This window comes from Sphaerodactylus townsendi, linkage group LG02 (assembly GCF_021028975.2).
Source record: "Sphaerodactylus townsendi isolate TG3544 linkage group LG02, MPM_Stown_v2.3, whole genome shotgun sequence".
Classification (NCBI taxonomy): Eukaryota; Metazoa; Chordata; class Lepidosauria; order Squamata; family Sphaerodactylidae; genus Sphaerodactylus; species Sphaerodactylus townsendi.
Window position 1 is genome coordinate 166,949,650 of NC_059426.1, and position 13,845 is coordinate 166,963,494.

Here is a 13,845-nt window from a genome sequence, read left to right on the forward strand (position 1 = left end):
TCCAACACATGCCAGCTGGGTGACCTTGGGCTAGTCACAGTTCTTCTGAGCTCTCTCAGCCCCACCCACCTCACAGGGTGTTTGTTGTGAGGGGGAAAGGAAAAGGAGTTTTTTGAGTCTCCTTACAGGAGAGAAAGGGGGGATATAAATCCAACTCTTCTTCTTCTTCTTAGCCCATTTAGCCCTATGGAAGGCTATCTGGAGGATAGCCTGTACACTCCCACACACGCCAGCTGGGTGACCTTGGGCTAGTCACAGCTTCTCAGAGCTCTCTCAGCCCCACCCACCTCACAGGGTGTTTGTTGTGAGGGGGGAAGGGCAAGGAGATTGTCAGCCCCTTTGAGTCTCCTGCAGGAGAGAAAGGGGGATATAAATCCAAACTCTTCTTCTCCTTCTTCTAAGCCCATTTAGCCCTATGGAAGGCTTTCGGGAGGCAGGATTTTCTGCCTCTTAATGTCACCAGAAAGCCCTCTGGAGGTGGTGTGCTAGCAGCACCATCCCTGGCTGCTTTGGGATGTGAATTTGGCTGTTAAAAATAGATTTAAGACAGAAAAATCAAATATAATTTAAAAAACCCAACTTAATCCATAACAGCACAACAGGAAAAATCAGTACACGGTCAACTGAAGTTCATTGGGAGTTTTAAGTTCCTCCCACTCAGAGGAATGCATTAACTACCTCCTAAAAGTTGCTAACGGTACACGTTTCCCACTTCTATGGGGCGAGATTTTTGCTGTCCTTCGTTTCCTTTGGATAAGAAAGAATATTGACGACTTGTTATGACAGGGCTAAAGCACAACAACAAATCATGGTTTATTGCTTCATGAATGAGCTGGGAGCATTCAGGTTCACTTGCGACCTTCCCCCCATCGACACATGCATCCACAGCGTGATAATGAAATGTTTTCACAGCAAACCACAGGGGTTTTTTTTGTTATTTCCAAACCCAACAATAGCTCATTCTTCCAAGTCGGAATTAAACTATGGCTTAGAGGGAAGAGAACAGGGATTCAAATGCAGCAACACATTTATTTTGCTACAAAAGTGCTTTAGCACCGAGCAAAGCATAAAGGACAGCAACCAGACGAGTTTGTCAACACCTCTAAACCACACCAAAGTCTTCGAGTTATTTACAGATAGGCAAGCAGAGGGGCGTTCATTCATAAGCAGACAGCACACCGCTAATCCCGCAACAGATTCCAAAAAGAGCCAGCTCCTCAGGTGCAATTCTGGGATGCATCAATAAGAGTATAGTGTCTACATCGTGGGAAGTAATTGTACCTCTCTACTTTGCATTGGTCTGTATGACGACTGAAGCTGAGATTAAGCTTGGGAGAGCCACTCAGGAGCAGCAGTGGCGTAGGAGGTTAAGAGCTCGTGTATCTAATCTGGAGGAACCGGGTTTGATTCCCAGCTCTGCCGCCTGAACTGTGGAGGCTTATCTGGGGAATTCAGATTAGCCTGTACACTCCCACACATGCCAGCTGGGTGACCTTGGGCTAGTCACAGCTTCTCAGAGCTCTCTCAGCCCCACCTACCTCACAGGGTGTTTGTTGTGAGTGGGGAAGGGCAAGGAGATTGTAAGCCCCTTTGAGTCTCCTGCAGGAGAGAAAGGGGGGAATATAAATCCAAAAAAACCCCCTCTTCTTCTTATCCCACCTCCGTCTCGGGTCCTTTTCCTTCCTAATGACTCCAGACCAGCGGATTTATTGTAAAAATTCAAAACAAAGAAATAAAACATAAATGCGTTTAGAGATTGCTCAGCTGGTTACATCCCTTTTGGTTCTTTGTCCCCATTCCGGGAACCCATGGCCCAGAGATGCTTCTCTTACCACGTCTCAAGATGGAATTCAAAAACCTTTGTTTTCCCCTTCTCAGGAATACTCTGTTCAGGCCATGAGGTAATTTAGGCCTTTGAAGTTTCATCCTGGCACCTCTGCATAGTTTCCTGTCCTCCCTCCAGGAGATCAAAAGGCAAAGATGCTTTTCACAGTCATATGTGACTTTGCTAAGTTTTACAGTACTATTCCATCACAGTCTGACTTCACCTACAGTGCTGTGTTCAGTTCTGGGCACTGCAATTTAAGGATATTGACAAGCTGGAATGTGTCCAGAGACGGGCAACCAAAATGGTAAAAGGTCTGGAATCCATGCCCTATGAAGAGAGACTGAGGGAGTTGGGGATGTTTAGTCTGGAAAAGCAAAGGGGGGACATGATAGCTATGTTTAAATATCTGAAGGGACGTCATGTCGAACATGGAGCAAGCTTGTTTTCTGCTCCCTCAGAAGCTAGGACACAAAGTAATGGATTCAAGGTACAGGAAAAGAGATTCCACCTAAACATTAGGAAGAACTTCCTGACAGTAAGGGCTGTTCGACAGTAGAATTCACTGCCCCAGAGAGTGGTGGAGTCTCCATCTTTGGAGGTTTTTAAACAGAGGCTGGATGATCATATGCCAGGAGTGCTTTGACTGTGTGTTCCTGCATGGCAGGGGGTTGGACTGGATGGCCTTTTGGTCTCTTCCAACTCTGTGATTCTAGTTTCAAGCAAAGTCTGAATTCAAACTATGAACACAACTGTGTTACAAAATGTTGCCCTCAGTAACCATCCGAGGTCAACCAGTGGTTAAAGGAGCTCATGGCAAGCTTATAAGTGGTTTCACCGTGTTACAGCAGTGGCGTAGGAGGTTAAGAGCTCATGTATCGAATCTGGAGGAACCGGGTTTGATTCCCCCCTCTGCCGCCTGAGCTGTGGAGGCTTATCTGGGGAATTCAGATTAGCCTGTACACTCCCACACACGCCAGCTAGGTGACCTTGGGCTAGTCACAGCTTCTCGGAGATCTCTCAGCCCCACCTACCTCACAGGGTGTTTGTTGTGAGTGGGGAAGGGCAAGGAGATTGTAAGCCCCCTTTGAGTCTCCTACAGGAGAGAAAGGGGGATATAAATCCAAACTCTTCTTCTTCTTCATTTCTATCCTCACCTTTCTCCTCAAGGGGAATCCAAAGCAGTTTAAATCTTTCACCTCTCCTCCACTTTATCCTCACATTAACCCTGCAAGGTAGGTTACGTCAACCTTCCAGCACAGAATGGGAATTCAAATTTGGCTCTTTCAAATCCTAGTCCAACACTCTAACCCGGGGTGGCCAACCTATGGTGTTCCAGATGTTCATGGACCATAATTCCCAGGCCACGCTGGCAGGGGCTGATGGGAATTGTAGTCCATGAACATCTGGAGCATCATAGGTTGGTCACCCCTGCTCTCATAAAGAACTCTACAAAAATGGCTGAAGCTGATCTCAACAGAAAGCCAAGCCTGCCATCACCAGATCCACAGGAGTATAAAGAAGCTCCGTTTCTATTAATATGTGAACATAATAGGAATGATTACAGGAATAATTATTATATGGACACAACAGGAATTATTAGAGCTGCAGTCCCATGCACACTAACAACTTGATCATTAAGTGTCTCTGATTTCACAATACTATTTACTGGCATACATGGACCTCATTAATGAAAAACTGAGAATTTTTAAAATATGCATCCGCTTTCAAGAATCTTCACAGCCAAAGGTAATCGCTCACCCAGGTCAGCAGTCTTTCCAGCTTGAGGCTAAATCCTAGCTAGATTCTGCTTGCTGCCCCTCTGCATTTTTCAAGATTCACTGAGAGTGTCCTGTTAACAATATAACCTGTGCACCATATTCAGACAGGCAGAATACATAGAACAGCTCTCCAGTGTAACTGCTCATCGTTTTCCTCTGTCTCTCTCAGAAAACATTTAACAAGCCCAGAGCTCCAAAAACTTCTGGAAACATTACAAGGCAGTTCTGAACCAGGCACGGGAAAGAGGGTATCAAAACCACTTTAAGCTGCTAGCTTAAGATGTTTATGCTAATTTATTAGGACCGGATTTTTTTTTTAATTCAGTCCCTGTTAGATGAGTTGATCCACAAGCTTGAGTAAGAATTTCCAGGATACACCTAGCCCTGTTCCAAGCAGAAATTCAGACTGGAAACCACATCACTTAAGAGCAGGGGTCTTCAAACTATGGCCCTCCAGATGTTCATGGACTACAATTCCCATCAGCCCCTGCCAGCATGGCCAAGTGGCAGGGCTGATGTGAATTGTAGTCCATGAACATCTGGAGGGCCATAGTTTGAAGACCCCTGTTTAAGAGAAACAAAACCAATAAATACAAAAATAGTGGTGCCCATGAGTGCCATAGCCCCAGTAACATTTTTCTGGGTGCTTGCTATTTTTAGGAAGTAGGGTTTTTCTCTAAGAAGGCTTCTGATTGGCTGTGCAGATTTTTTTAACATGTTCCGTTGGCAGTGGCTGTTAGCACAACACAAGGATCAGCAGGATGTTACTGAAGTTAAACGATGACAATCATTTTGCAGCTGGCTCTACCTCCTGTGGCAGTCATTTTGTCACTGCGCCCACAATGCTGTCTCAGAATTCCAGGAGCAGCAGTGGCGTAGTGGTTAAGACCAGGGGTACTCTGATCTGCAGGAACCGGGTTGATTCCCTACTCTGCCGCTTGAGCTGTGGAGGCTTATCTGGGGAATTCAGATTAGCCTGTGCACTCCAGCACATGCCAGCTGGGTGACCTTGGGCTAGTCACAGTTCTTCTGAGCTCTCTCAGCCCCACCCACCTCACAGGGTGTTTGTTGTGGGGGGGGGGGAAGCAAAAGGAGATTGTAAGCCCCTTTGAGTCTCCTTACAGAAGAGGAAGCGGGGGATATAAATCCAACTCTTCTTCAGATGTGCTTGCAGGCTCAAAAAGGTGGGGGATTCCCACTCTAGAGCATGAGTGTCCAACTCGAACCCTCCAGATGATAATGAACTATGATTCCCATCAGTGTTAGCAGGGGCTGATGGGAATTGTAGTCCATGGACATCTGGAGGGTCAGTTGGACATTCCTGCTCTAGAACATAAGAAGAGCACTGCTGGATCCAATTGATGGTCCATCTAGTCCAACACCCCTGGATGCTTAGAAATTTCATTGTGGCCCGTCTTATTTTCAACAGTCAATTATTGTAAGTGATTATGGTGGGTTTTCCAGGCTGTGTGGCCGTGGTCTGGTGGATCTTGTTCCTAACGTTTCGCCTGCATCTGTGGCTGGCATCTTCAGAGGTGTATCACAGAGGGAAGTCTGTTACACACTGTGTCCAGTGAGAAGGGAATGTTTTAGTGGGGTATAAATTGTCATGTTCCCAGGTGGGGAACCAATCAGTACGGTTTGGGTGGAACTTGCTATGCAAAGGTGTGGTTGACAGTATAGTATTGCAGGTGGGAGTTTTATTGTAAGTGTCACTTGGTAATTCTCACGGGAAGTACAAAGGTTACTTAGGCGAGAGACAGAAGTTAACTTCTAATTGTGATGACAACCAAGGTTAGCCCATATTTATTTACACACTTTATATCAGAGCTTCTAAAAAAGACTGGTCAGTATTTGATGGGAAACTACCACGGAAGTCCAGGGTCTGCATACAGAGGCATGAAATGGCAAACCACCTCAAATAGTCTCTTTCCTTAAAAATCCTACCGGGTTACCCTAAGTAGGGTGCAACTTGATGGCAAAATAAAATCCTACCTTTCAGGAGAGTGAGGCACTTCTCTGCTGTTGATTATTTAGTTTGACACTAGGATTCTACATCCCTGGAATGCAGCCAGAATTCCACAGGATTGGGCACAGCCAGAATTGGTGGTTGTGAATATTTCAACAAAATAAAGCCATCTCCACCAAATGTTATTGACTGAATCGTATTATATTCAGGACGCTGGGCCAGCTATGTTCTCTACGCAGAAGTGCCCCCCCCCAAAGCCCCAGGCAAAGATTTCTTAACATCTGCTGTCCAAGATCCTTTTAAAAGTGAACCTCACCCTTCCAAGGGTCAAACTAGATGACACGGCAGGAGATTTAAGACAGGATCTCTCATGGATTCTAAATGTTGAAATCAGAAGCTATTCCACCACTGCTCCTCCAGCAGTGGCGTATTTACCTAGGGACAAGGGGTACCCTCTGTCCCCGGGCACCACTAATCTGGTCAAATAGGGGGCACAAAATTGCCCCCCCATGTGACCAGGAAGATGGCAAGGCAGCAGGAAGTCATCAAGGGCGCCCTAGGACACCACCACCTCAGCCTCACCTCCTAGCTCCTAGGGGTGGGGCTTGGGGAGGCATGGCCATGCCACCAGGGGTGGGGGTGTGGCCCCAACCCCTGAGCCCTGCCCCTTTGGCTTTAGTACTTATAAAGCAGCTCTTGGAGGATGGGGGACGGCAGTCGTTTCTGCTCTCCCCAGACAGGAGGGCAGAAGGAACTGCCAGCTGCTGGCTGGGAGTGCGGGGAAGAACCCCACTTTGCCCCACCCCCAGGCACAGTGAGGGGGGCACCCGGAGACAATTTGTCTCTGGCCGCCATTTTACCCCAATACGCCTCTGTCCTCCAGCATTATGAATTGGGGACCAGAGTGCTGAGAACACGTGGGTTTGATCCTTTCCCATGCAAACTGGCGGAGAGGCAGGATTTGCCATTACGGGAGGGGGGAACGAGGACATACACAATGGAACACTGTAGCTTCTTACCTTTCAAGAAAACCTGCAGAAATATCCCTGCCTTTCTGGTCTGATCTACATTTAGAAGATCGGTTACATTTGGTATTGATAGCAGAAATGAGAGAAAGATAATGTAGATTGGTTAGCTTTCACGACTAGAGGTGGTGCCAAGCCATTTGAAAAGCAAATATCACACTGTACCCTGGATCCATTTTTAAAGATAACTGGCTACAATACACCTCTGGTAAGGAACGTTTTTAAAGAAAGACAGCTATAAACTTGAATGAATTCTTTTTCCATCTTTGGTAACTCTGCCACTCTGTGGACTAAAAGCCCAGCCGGCCACTTCCCGGCCTGGTTTCCTGCTGCCCACTTACATAAAGGAATTTTTATTACTTTGCTTGTCTGGAGGTTTGTAAGCAACTGGTTACTCAGATTTTCTACCCGTTCTTCATCATCAACTTAGATTTGCTTGGCCAGAGTTTATTTGATGAACTCATTCCCCATTTTGCAGGCAGACTGTCTCTCAAAACATTTTATAATTAAAATTTCCTGCAATGTATTGCTGAAGGCTTTCGTGGCTGGAACTAACTGAACGTCGTGGGTTTTTCAGGCAGCGTGGCCATGATCTGGTGGTTTTAGCTCCTAACGCTTTGCCAAAATCTACGGCCGGAAGATGCCAGCCATAGATTCGAGCAAAACGTTGGGAGCTAAAACTGCCAGCCTATGGCCACAAACCCTGAAAACCCACAAAGCCAAAATCTATTGCACTTTTTAAAGTCAGGTGAACAGTGAAACATATGGACCTATTTAAAGAATTTCTATCCTGCCTTTGTATAACCATAGCCAAGGCAGTTTACATACAACACAAGAAGTTTCAAATACTACATTAGCGGTTGGGAATTGGCAAAATGCAGGGTAGAAATCATGAGGGGAGCATCCTAGATGTCAGAGCCCCCCACCCTCCCAGAGGTGGGATCCAGCAGGCTCTCACCAGTTCCTTAGAGTGGGTTACTAATTATTTGTGTGTGCCGAGAGGGGGTTACTAATTGGGTCCGCTTTTCCGTCTCCACGCCCTCGCCTCCCCGAGAGGCAGACTGCCTTTGAACGTGAAGGTTCCATATAGCAATTGCGACTAATAATGTAACTCCCTGAACTGGGTTAATCCCTTTCAGGTACTGCAATTCATTGATTCTCAGCCTTTCGTACCTTTTATCTCACCAGTCTCTATCAAAGAACCTGTGTGTTTCACCATTGCTGTGTTCAGATTTGTGAGTTGGCATTTTCTATAATGTGATGATGATTTAGAAATGACCTGGCGCAAAAAAATTTTGGGGGGTCGTGGTGAGGTGGCTGCCCATGGGGGGGGGGGGGCATCCAACTCAGGTTTTGCCCAGGGCTCAGGTTTGCCTAGGTATGCCTCTGCTCCCTTTGCTAAGGGGGGCTGGTGAGGGAACCTGTTACTAAAATTTTTGGATCCCGCCACTGCCCCCTCCCCATTGTAAACCCCCCTTTTGAACTGGTGGAGGCTGCTCATGGCGTCCCTGCCCAACAATAAGGGTTCCTCCCTTGGAAGTTGAGCCCAAAGAAAACCCTGTTTTATTTCCCTGGTCACCTTCATCAACCTTTCTTTCAAGAGGCTGTTATCCTACACCGGAGCAGGGAATCTCTCCCCACACGTAGCTGAGCCAATGTCCAACCTCTCCTGGCTAAAGCACACTCTAGTTTGGACCACGAGATCTCGTGTCACTTATCACCATGGGTCAGCTATTTGTATTTTTAGCTTGGGGCTTTTTTTCTCTCTCTCACCTCTCCCCAAGGAACAGCCCCCACGGCAAGCAGCAGCTACTTAAGAGAGGAACAGGCACAAAGGAGAGAATGGAAAATGTTAGAGGTAAGGCGAAGGAGCAAAGAAGGGAAAGGGAAATATAGGGGGGAATTAAAGAGAAAAAGCAAATAAAACTGGGCAAAGTGATTGTAGTTGCCTTGAGCTAGTGTGTGGAGAAGGAATACAAAATTCTTCTAAATAAACAGAAAAATAACAGACTGGGGTAGGTGGGAAACAATAAAGAGACAGAGGATCAGGGTTGAAATCCCCATAATATAATGAAACTCAGAGAGTGATTGATCACCCCAGTAACTCTAACTACAGCTGCCAACTTCGACAACGGTCCCTCTTATTTGATCTGCAGAAATTATCACGGAAGTCATTCATCCACATTCCTCTCAGAAAGGTTCAACCGCTCTTTTCTAATCACTGAACTTTTGTTAAAGAGATAGGTCACTTCTCTCCCACATCAACTGGGCAATCCAGTTCAGCCTGACCTACCTCACAGGGTCGTTGTGAGCATCAATGTACATCATCCTAAAAGCCCTTGGCATGGTCTCAACATTTAAAGCTGTAACACAAAATGAGAGGAAACACACACACACTACGTGGGAAATGGCAGACGTACATACAATAAGCCTTTATTGGTATCAAAGCAGACAAACATATGGGGGAAAGAGGAGGTGAGAGCATAGTACAGAAGGAAGACAATGGCCCCTTCCGCACATGCAGAATAATGCAGTTTCCATCCACTTTCAATGAACTTTGCAGCTGGATTTTACTATGTGAGATAGCAATATCCACTTGCAAACCATTGTGAAAGTGGATTGAAAGTGATTTTACTCTGCATGTGCGGAAGGGGCCAATATCAGGGCGGGTTGGGAGAAAAGAAAGGGGAAGCGGTGATGGGAAAAGGGATTTATTCCTGGCAGCAGCTAGGTTTGCAGCAGCAAAATGAAACAGGAGTCATTGGAAAAAGCTAACAAATGCTATTCCAGCATCAGCTTCGTAAAAGCCGCTCCATCAGATGCAAGAAATGAGGACCGGGAGGCAAAAAAAGCAGATTAACGAGCCTGTAGAGGAAAAAGGTTGCCAACTTCCCAGCCAGCCCTTGTCGCTCTGCTTTCCGCAGCCCCTGGACAAGGAGCTCTTTCCAAGCCCCGCAGCGCCTCCGCTACCCGATGAGGACGAAGGAGCCGCCCTTCAGAAGGCAGAGGAGCAGGAGGCGGCTGAGACGTTGGCAGCCCACCCACCTGGCACCTGCAGACGAGGTCGGCCTCGGTGGCCAGCAGGTCCACCACCTTGCCTTTGCCTTCGTCCCCCCACTGCGCGCCCAGCACCACCGTCACCCGGTTGCCGCCGGGGTCGCTCCGCAGCCGCTTCAGCCCCGCGGCCGAGTGAGGGGCGCGGTCGTTGGAGGCGGTCGCCGCCCGGGTGCCCGACATGGCCGGTTCTGCTTCTCCCCCTCGCGCCGGACAAATGTGACAGCCGGCAGCCCTTCGCCCGCCCGCGCCCGGCCTTTTAAGGGAGCCCGCGGCCAATCAGTGCCGGCCCACGCGGTGACGTAACAGAAGGCGGACACGGAGGGGGCGTGGCGATGAAAGCGAGGAGGACATTTCACGAGGCGGCCCGATAGTGCTGAAAGGGGGAGGGGTCTGGTGACGTTTGGAGGCGGGCTCGAGGGGGCGTGGCGATGTTGGGGAGAAGGACTTTCCGTCAGGCGCCCCGTTAGTATTGGAGGTGGCGCTCAAAGGGAGAGGGGGGTGTTGGTTCCTGGCTCAGAATAGCGGTGTGGTGTAGTGGGTAGAACGCATGGCAAGGGATTTGACCTGCCAGGCTCCAGTGCCCACTGTGCCACTTCCCTACCTTTTCTTATCTTCTTCTGACTTGTTCCCTTTCCCTGATTGGTCATACTTCCTACATAAGCTATATGGAATTTGTAAAATGAATTTATTGTTGGAAAGTTGGCTACTGGAAAGTTGACTACTACCCTTCGGGGATCGGGCGGTATATAAATTTAAGAAATAAATAAATAAATAAATACTGTGAGGCGCTAGGAACCCATCCTGACGTGGGAAGGTGGAATAATGAAGGAATTAATTGTGCCAACCAGGAGTGACATAGGATTCTCCTGTCAAGACCATGACAGTACCTGGATGTCTCGCTGTGTGTGATCTGCATATGTTTTCCTGTTTCTCTCTTGATGTTTTGCTGTGTGCGGTTTGCAAATGTTTTCCTGTTTCCCCCTTCCCTTCCTGGCCATCTCCTGGCGCCATCCTCAAAGAAGTGTGAAAGGTTCCCAGGTTCTTTGATGTCCTGTAGTGCATTTGTTGTAGAAACTATAGTGGACGTTTGGTGTGGGACGAAACGGGGTGTGTGTGTTAAGGAATATAGGTCCTGGATCTGAGCTCCTAGTTGCTATGAATTGTTACTCTTCACTTCACCTGGAACAAATGACTTTTGGACTTTTCCACGGTCTCTGTTATTTCCACGTTCGGGAGTCTGACATCTCCTGGGAATACCACCTGACCAGGATTTCTTTTTAGGAGCTCTTGAGTTTCTTCTTTGAACATCTTAAGCAATTTAGTGTGTTTTTGTGTCGTTTTCTTGGTTACTTCTGAATTTTACTCTAGGATTTCACCCTGTGCTTCCTGCGCTGTTGTCTTAACATGTGTCTATGGTATCATATTTATGTTAGATGAGAGCCATGGTGGTGCAGCAGCTAAGGTGGCCGCACTAGAATCTGGGAGACCCTTGCTGGAATCCTCCCTCCGGCATGGAAGCTTGCAAAAAGGCTTTCCTCGTCGGTCTAGTCGTAATGTCTCAGCTTAACCTACATCACAAGGCTGTGATGAGAATTAAATGGAGGACAATGTTGTAACCCACTTTCACTCCCCATTGGGGAGAAAAGTGGAGTATCAATGAAATAAATAAATAATTGAATTTATTGTCGAGAGGGTCTAAAGATGGCTCTCATATAACATATAACATGGCTCTCATATAACATAAATGATCCTCTGAAGATGCCAGCCACAGATGCAGGCGGAATGTCAGGAGAGAATGCTGCTAGAACACGGCCATACAGCCCGGAAACCACACAGCACCGAAATAATTGAATTGGTTCTGGTGGGTTTTCTGGGCTGTATTGTTGAAGACTTTCACTGCTGAAATAAACTGGAAGTTGTGGGTTTCCTGGGCTGTGTGGATGTGATCTGGTAGTTTTTGCTCCTAACACATTGCCCTTAATCTGTGGCTGGCATATTCAGGGGCATGTCACAGTAAAATGTGTTTCTCTTTGTGGCACAGTGGGGAGTGAAAGACATTTGATCTTACTATTAACCTGCTATTTCACACTATGCCACACTATGCCATTTCATTTATACTCCACTTTTCTCCCCAATGGGGGGTGAAAGTGGGTTACAACATTGTCCTGTCATCCATTTAATTCTCGTTACAGCCCTGTGATGTAGGTTAAGCTGAGAGATTACGACTGGACCCTTTTGCAAGCTTCCATGCCGGAGTGAGGATTCCAGCAAGGGTCTCCCAGATTCTGTTGCTCACGTGGAGGAGAGGGGAATCAAACTTGGTTCATCAGATTAGAGTCCACCACCCTTAATTACTATGCCACGCTGGCTCTTCAAAGATGCAAAGGTTCTCTGAAAGTAGAAAAGTTGTTATTAAATTGGTTGTCAGTTAATTATTTGTTATCTCACAAGGTGTTTGTTGTGGGGTAGGGAAAGCAATTGTAAGCCACTTTGAGACTCCTATAGAGAAACGGAATTAAAAACAACAACAACTCTTCTCTTTTTCTCAACTGAGTCATCTGCCATTGAGTCATCTGCATGGAGCTCTTGAACACTGGCTGCAGAAACCCAGTGGGCTGCAGAGGGTTCTATGATCATCATGATATCTTTACTTTAATTGGATTTCTATCCCGCCCTACCCCAGCCAAAGGCCGGCGTCAGGGCGGCTTACATGTAGTCAATATATAATATATACAATACATACGGTACATGAAACAATACCCAATACAATCTATAAATAACACATAGTGCAAAAGCAATGTAAATAAATTTTTTTATTATTATTTATTAATTTTATATACCGCCCTCCCCCTGAGGGCTCAGGGCGGTTCACAACAAGGTTAAAACATGCATTAAAACATAATTTAAATATCAGTTAACATTTACACAATATAAAAACTTGGCATCTTTCCATTTTTAATTTCAGTCTTCAATAGTGGATAAATTTATCCAAGCAAAACTACCAATAAATAAATCGGAAATAAAATAAGCGTTCCCATTAAAACCTACCAGACCCACCTCCCCACCTCCCTTCTCCAAATACATCAGGTCGGACCAAAAATGAAAAGGAAGTAGCCTACCCTGCCCCCAGATATTGAATTCTGAACCTGGACTGTCAGCATGTGGATCAAAACGCCTGCACACTGGGGCCAGGTGCAGACTGGGGGAGGGAATATTTTCCCAAACTGGTACCACCCCCCCCCCCCCAGTGTGGACGAAAAATCCCAATATGAAAAAAAGGTGAGAGCAACATCTTCAAGCGTTAAAAAATAGCTTAATTTACAGGGGAGGGAGGACACACAAGATCTCACAATGCTACAATGCCACATTTCGTCTGCCAAGTTTGTTGCTTAGCAACCCCATAAACAGTGGAAGCCAACATAAGCGACCAGCAGGCGCAGCTGCCGGGTGTGCTAGGAAGAGAAACCGCTGCCACTGAAAAACAAGGCAGTGACAATGAAGGTGACAAGGAGAAGGGCAGATGGGGGCAAGAAAGGTGACAGATAGGGCTGCCAATCTCCAGGTGGGCCCCATGATCTCCCAGGATTACAAGTAGTCTCCAAACTATAGAGATCAATTCCCCTGGAAAAAATGTCTGCTTTGGAGGAAGGACTCTATGACATCACACCCCATAGTGGTCCCTCCCCAAACACACTCTCTCTAGGCTCCACCCCCAAATCTCCACAAATGTCCCAGCCTGGAGTTGGCAACCCCAGTGACAGAGGTGTAAGGCTGAACACACTCAAACAAAGCAGCTTAAAAAATAATTTTATTGATATACTAGCGGGCCTGGCCACGCGTTGCTGTGGCTGAGTCTGGTGAAGTGGAAAAGAAAGAAAAGGGGAAGCGAACGGTTCGAACATGTATCATTGCACAATGCTTGCAAGGGAGGGGCAGGGGGCCCCTCGCTCTCCTCCCTCTCTCCCGTTCCCTTGCATGGCACCCCGCCCCGTCCCTCCCTAACCCCTTTGTCTGCTAGGGTGGGTGGGCCATGTCTCTTTCACTCCCTTCCCTTGCAGATGAACTGCCTAACTTAAAACACGCTGGGAGGCATGAGCTACATTGTGTTCAAATTTCAGAGTGTTTGGTCCAGCCAACCCCCGGACCCTCCCTCACCTTCCCCTTCCTCCGCTAGGGTGGGTGGGCCAT

At 47.1% G+C, this 13,845-nt stretch overlaps 2 protein-coding genes across 2 annotated transcripts in view; both read right to left on the reverse strand.

Moving 5' to 3' along the window:
• Positions 1 to 9,872, reverse strand: part of ADSS1 (adenylosuccinate synthase 1) — a 41,278-nt gene extending 31,406 nt beyond the window's left edge. The window contains exon 1 of the mRNA XM_048485665.1: positions 9,646 to 9,872. Within this exon, the coding sequence (XP_048341622.1) occupies positions 9,646 to 9,837 (192 nt within the window). The 5' untranslated portion in view covers positions 9,838 to 9,872. The remainder of the gene's footprint in view (positions 1 to 9,645) is intronic.
• Positions 1 to 13,845, reverse strand: part of LOC125426857 (SERTA domain-containing protein 2-like) — a 751,974-nt gene that overhangs the window by 646,807 nt on the left and 91,322 nt on the right. The window lies entirely within an intron of this gene.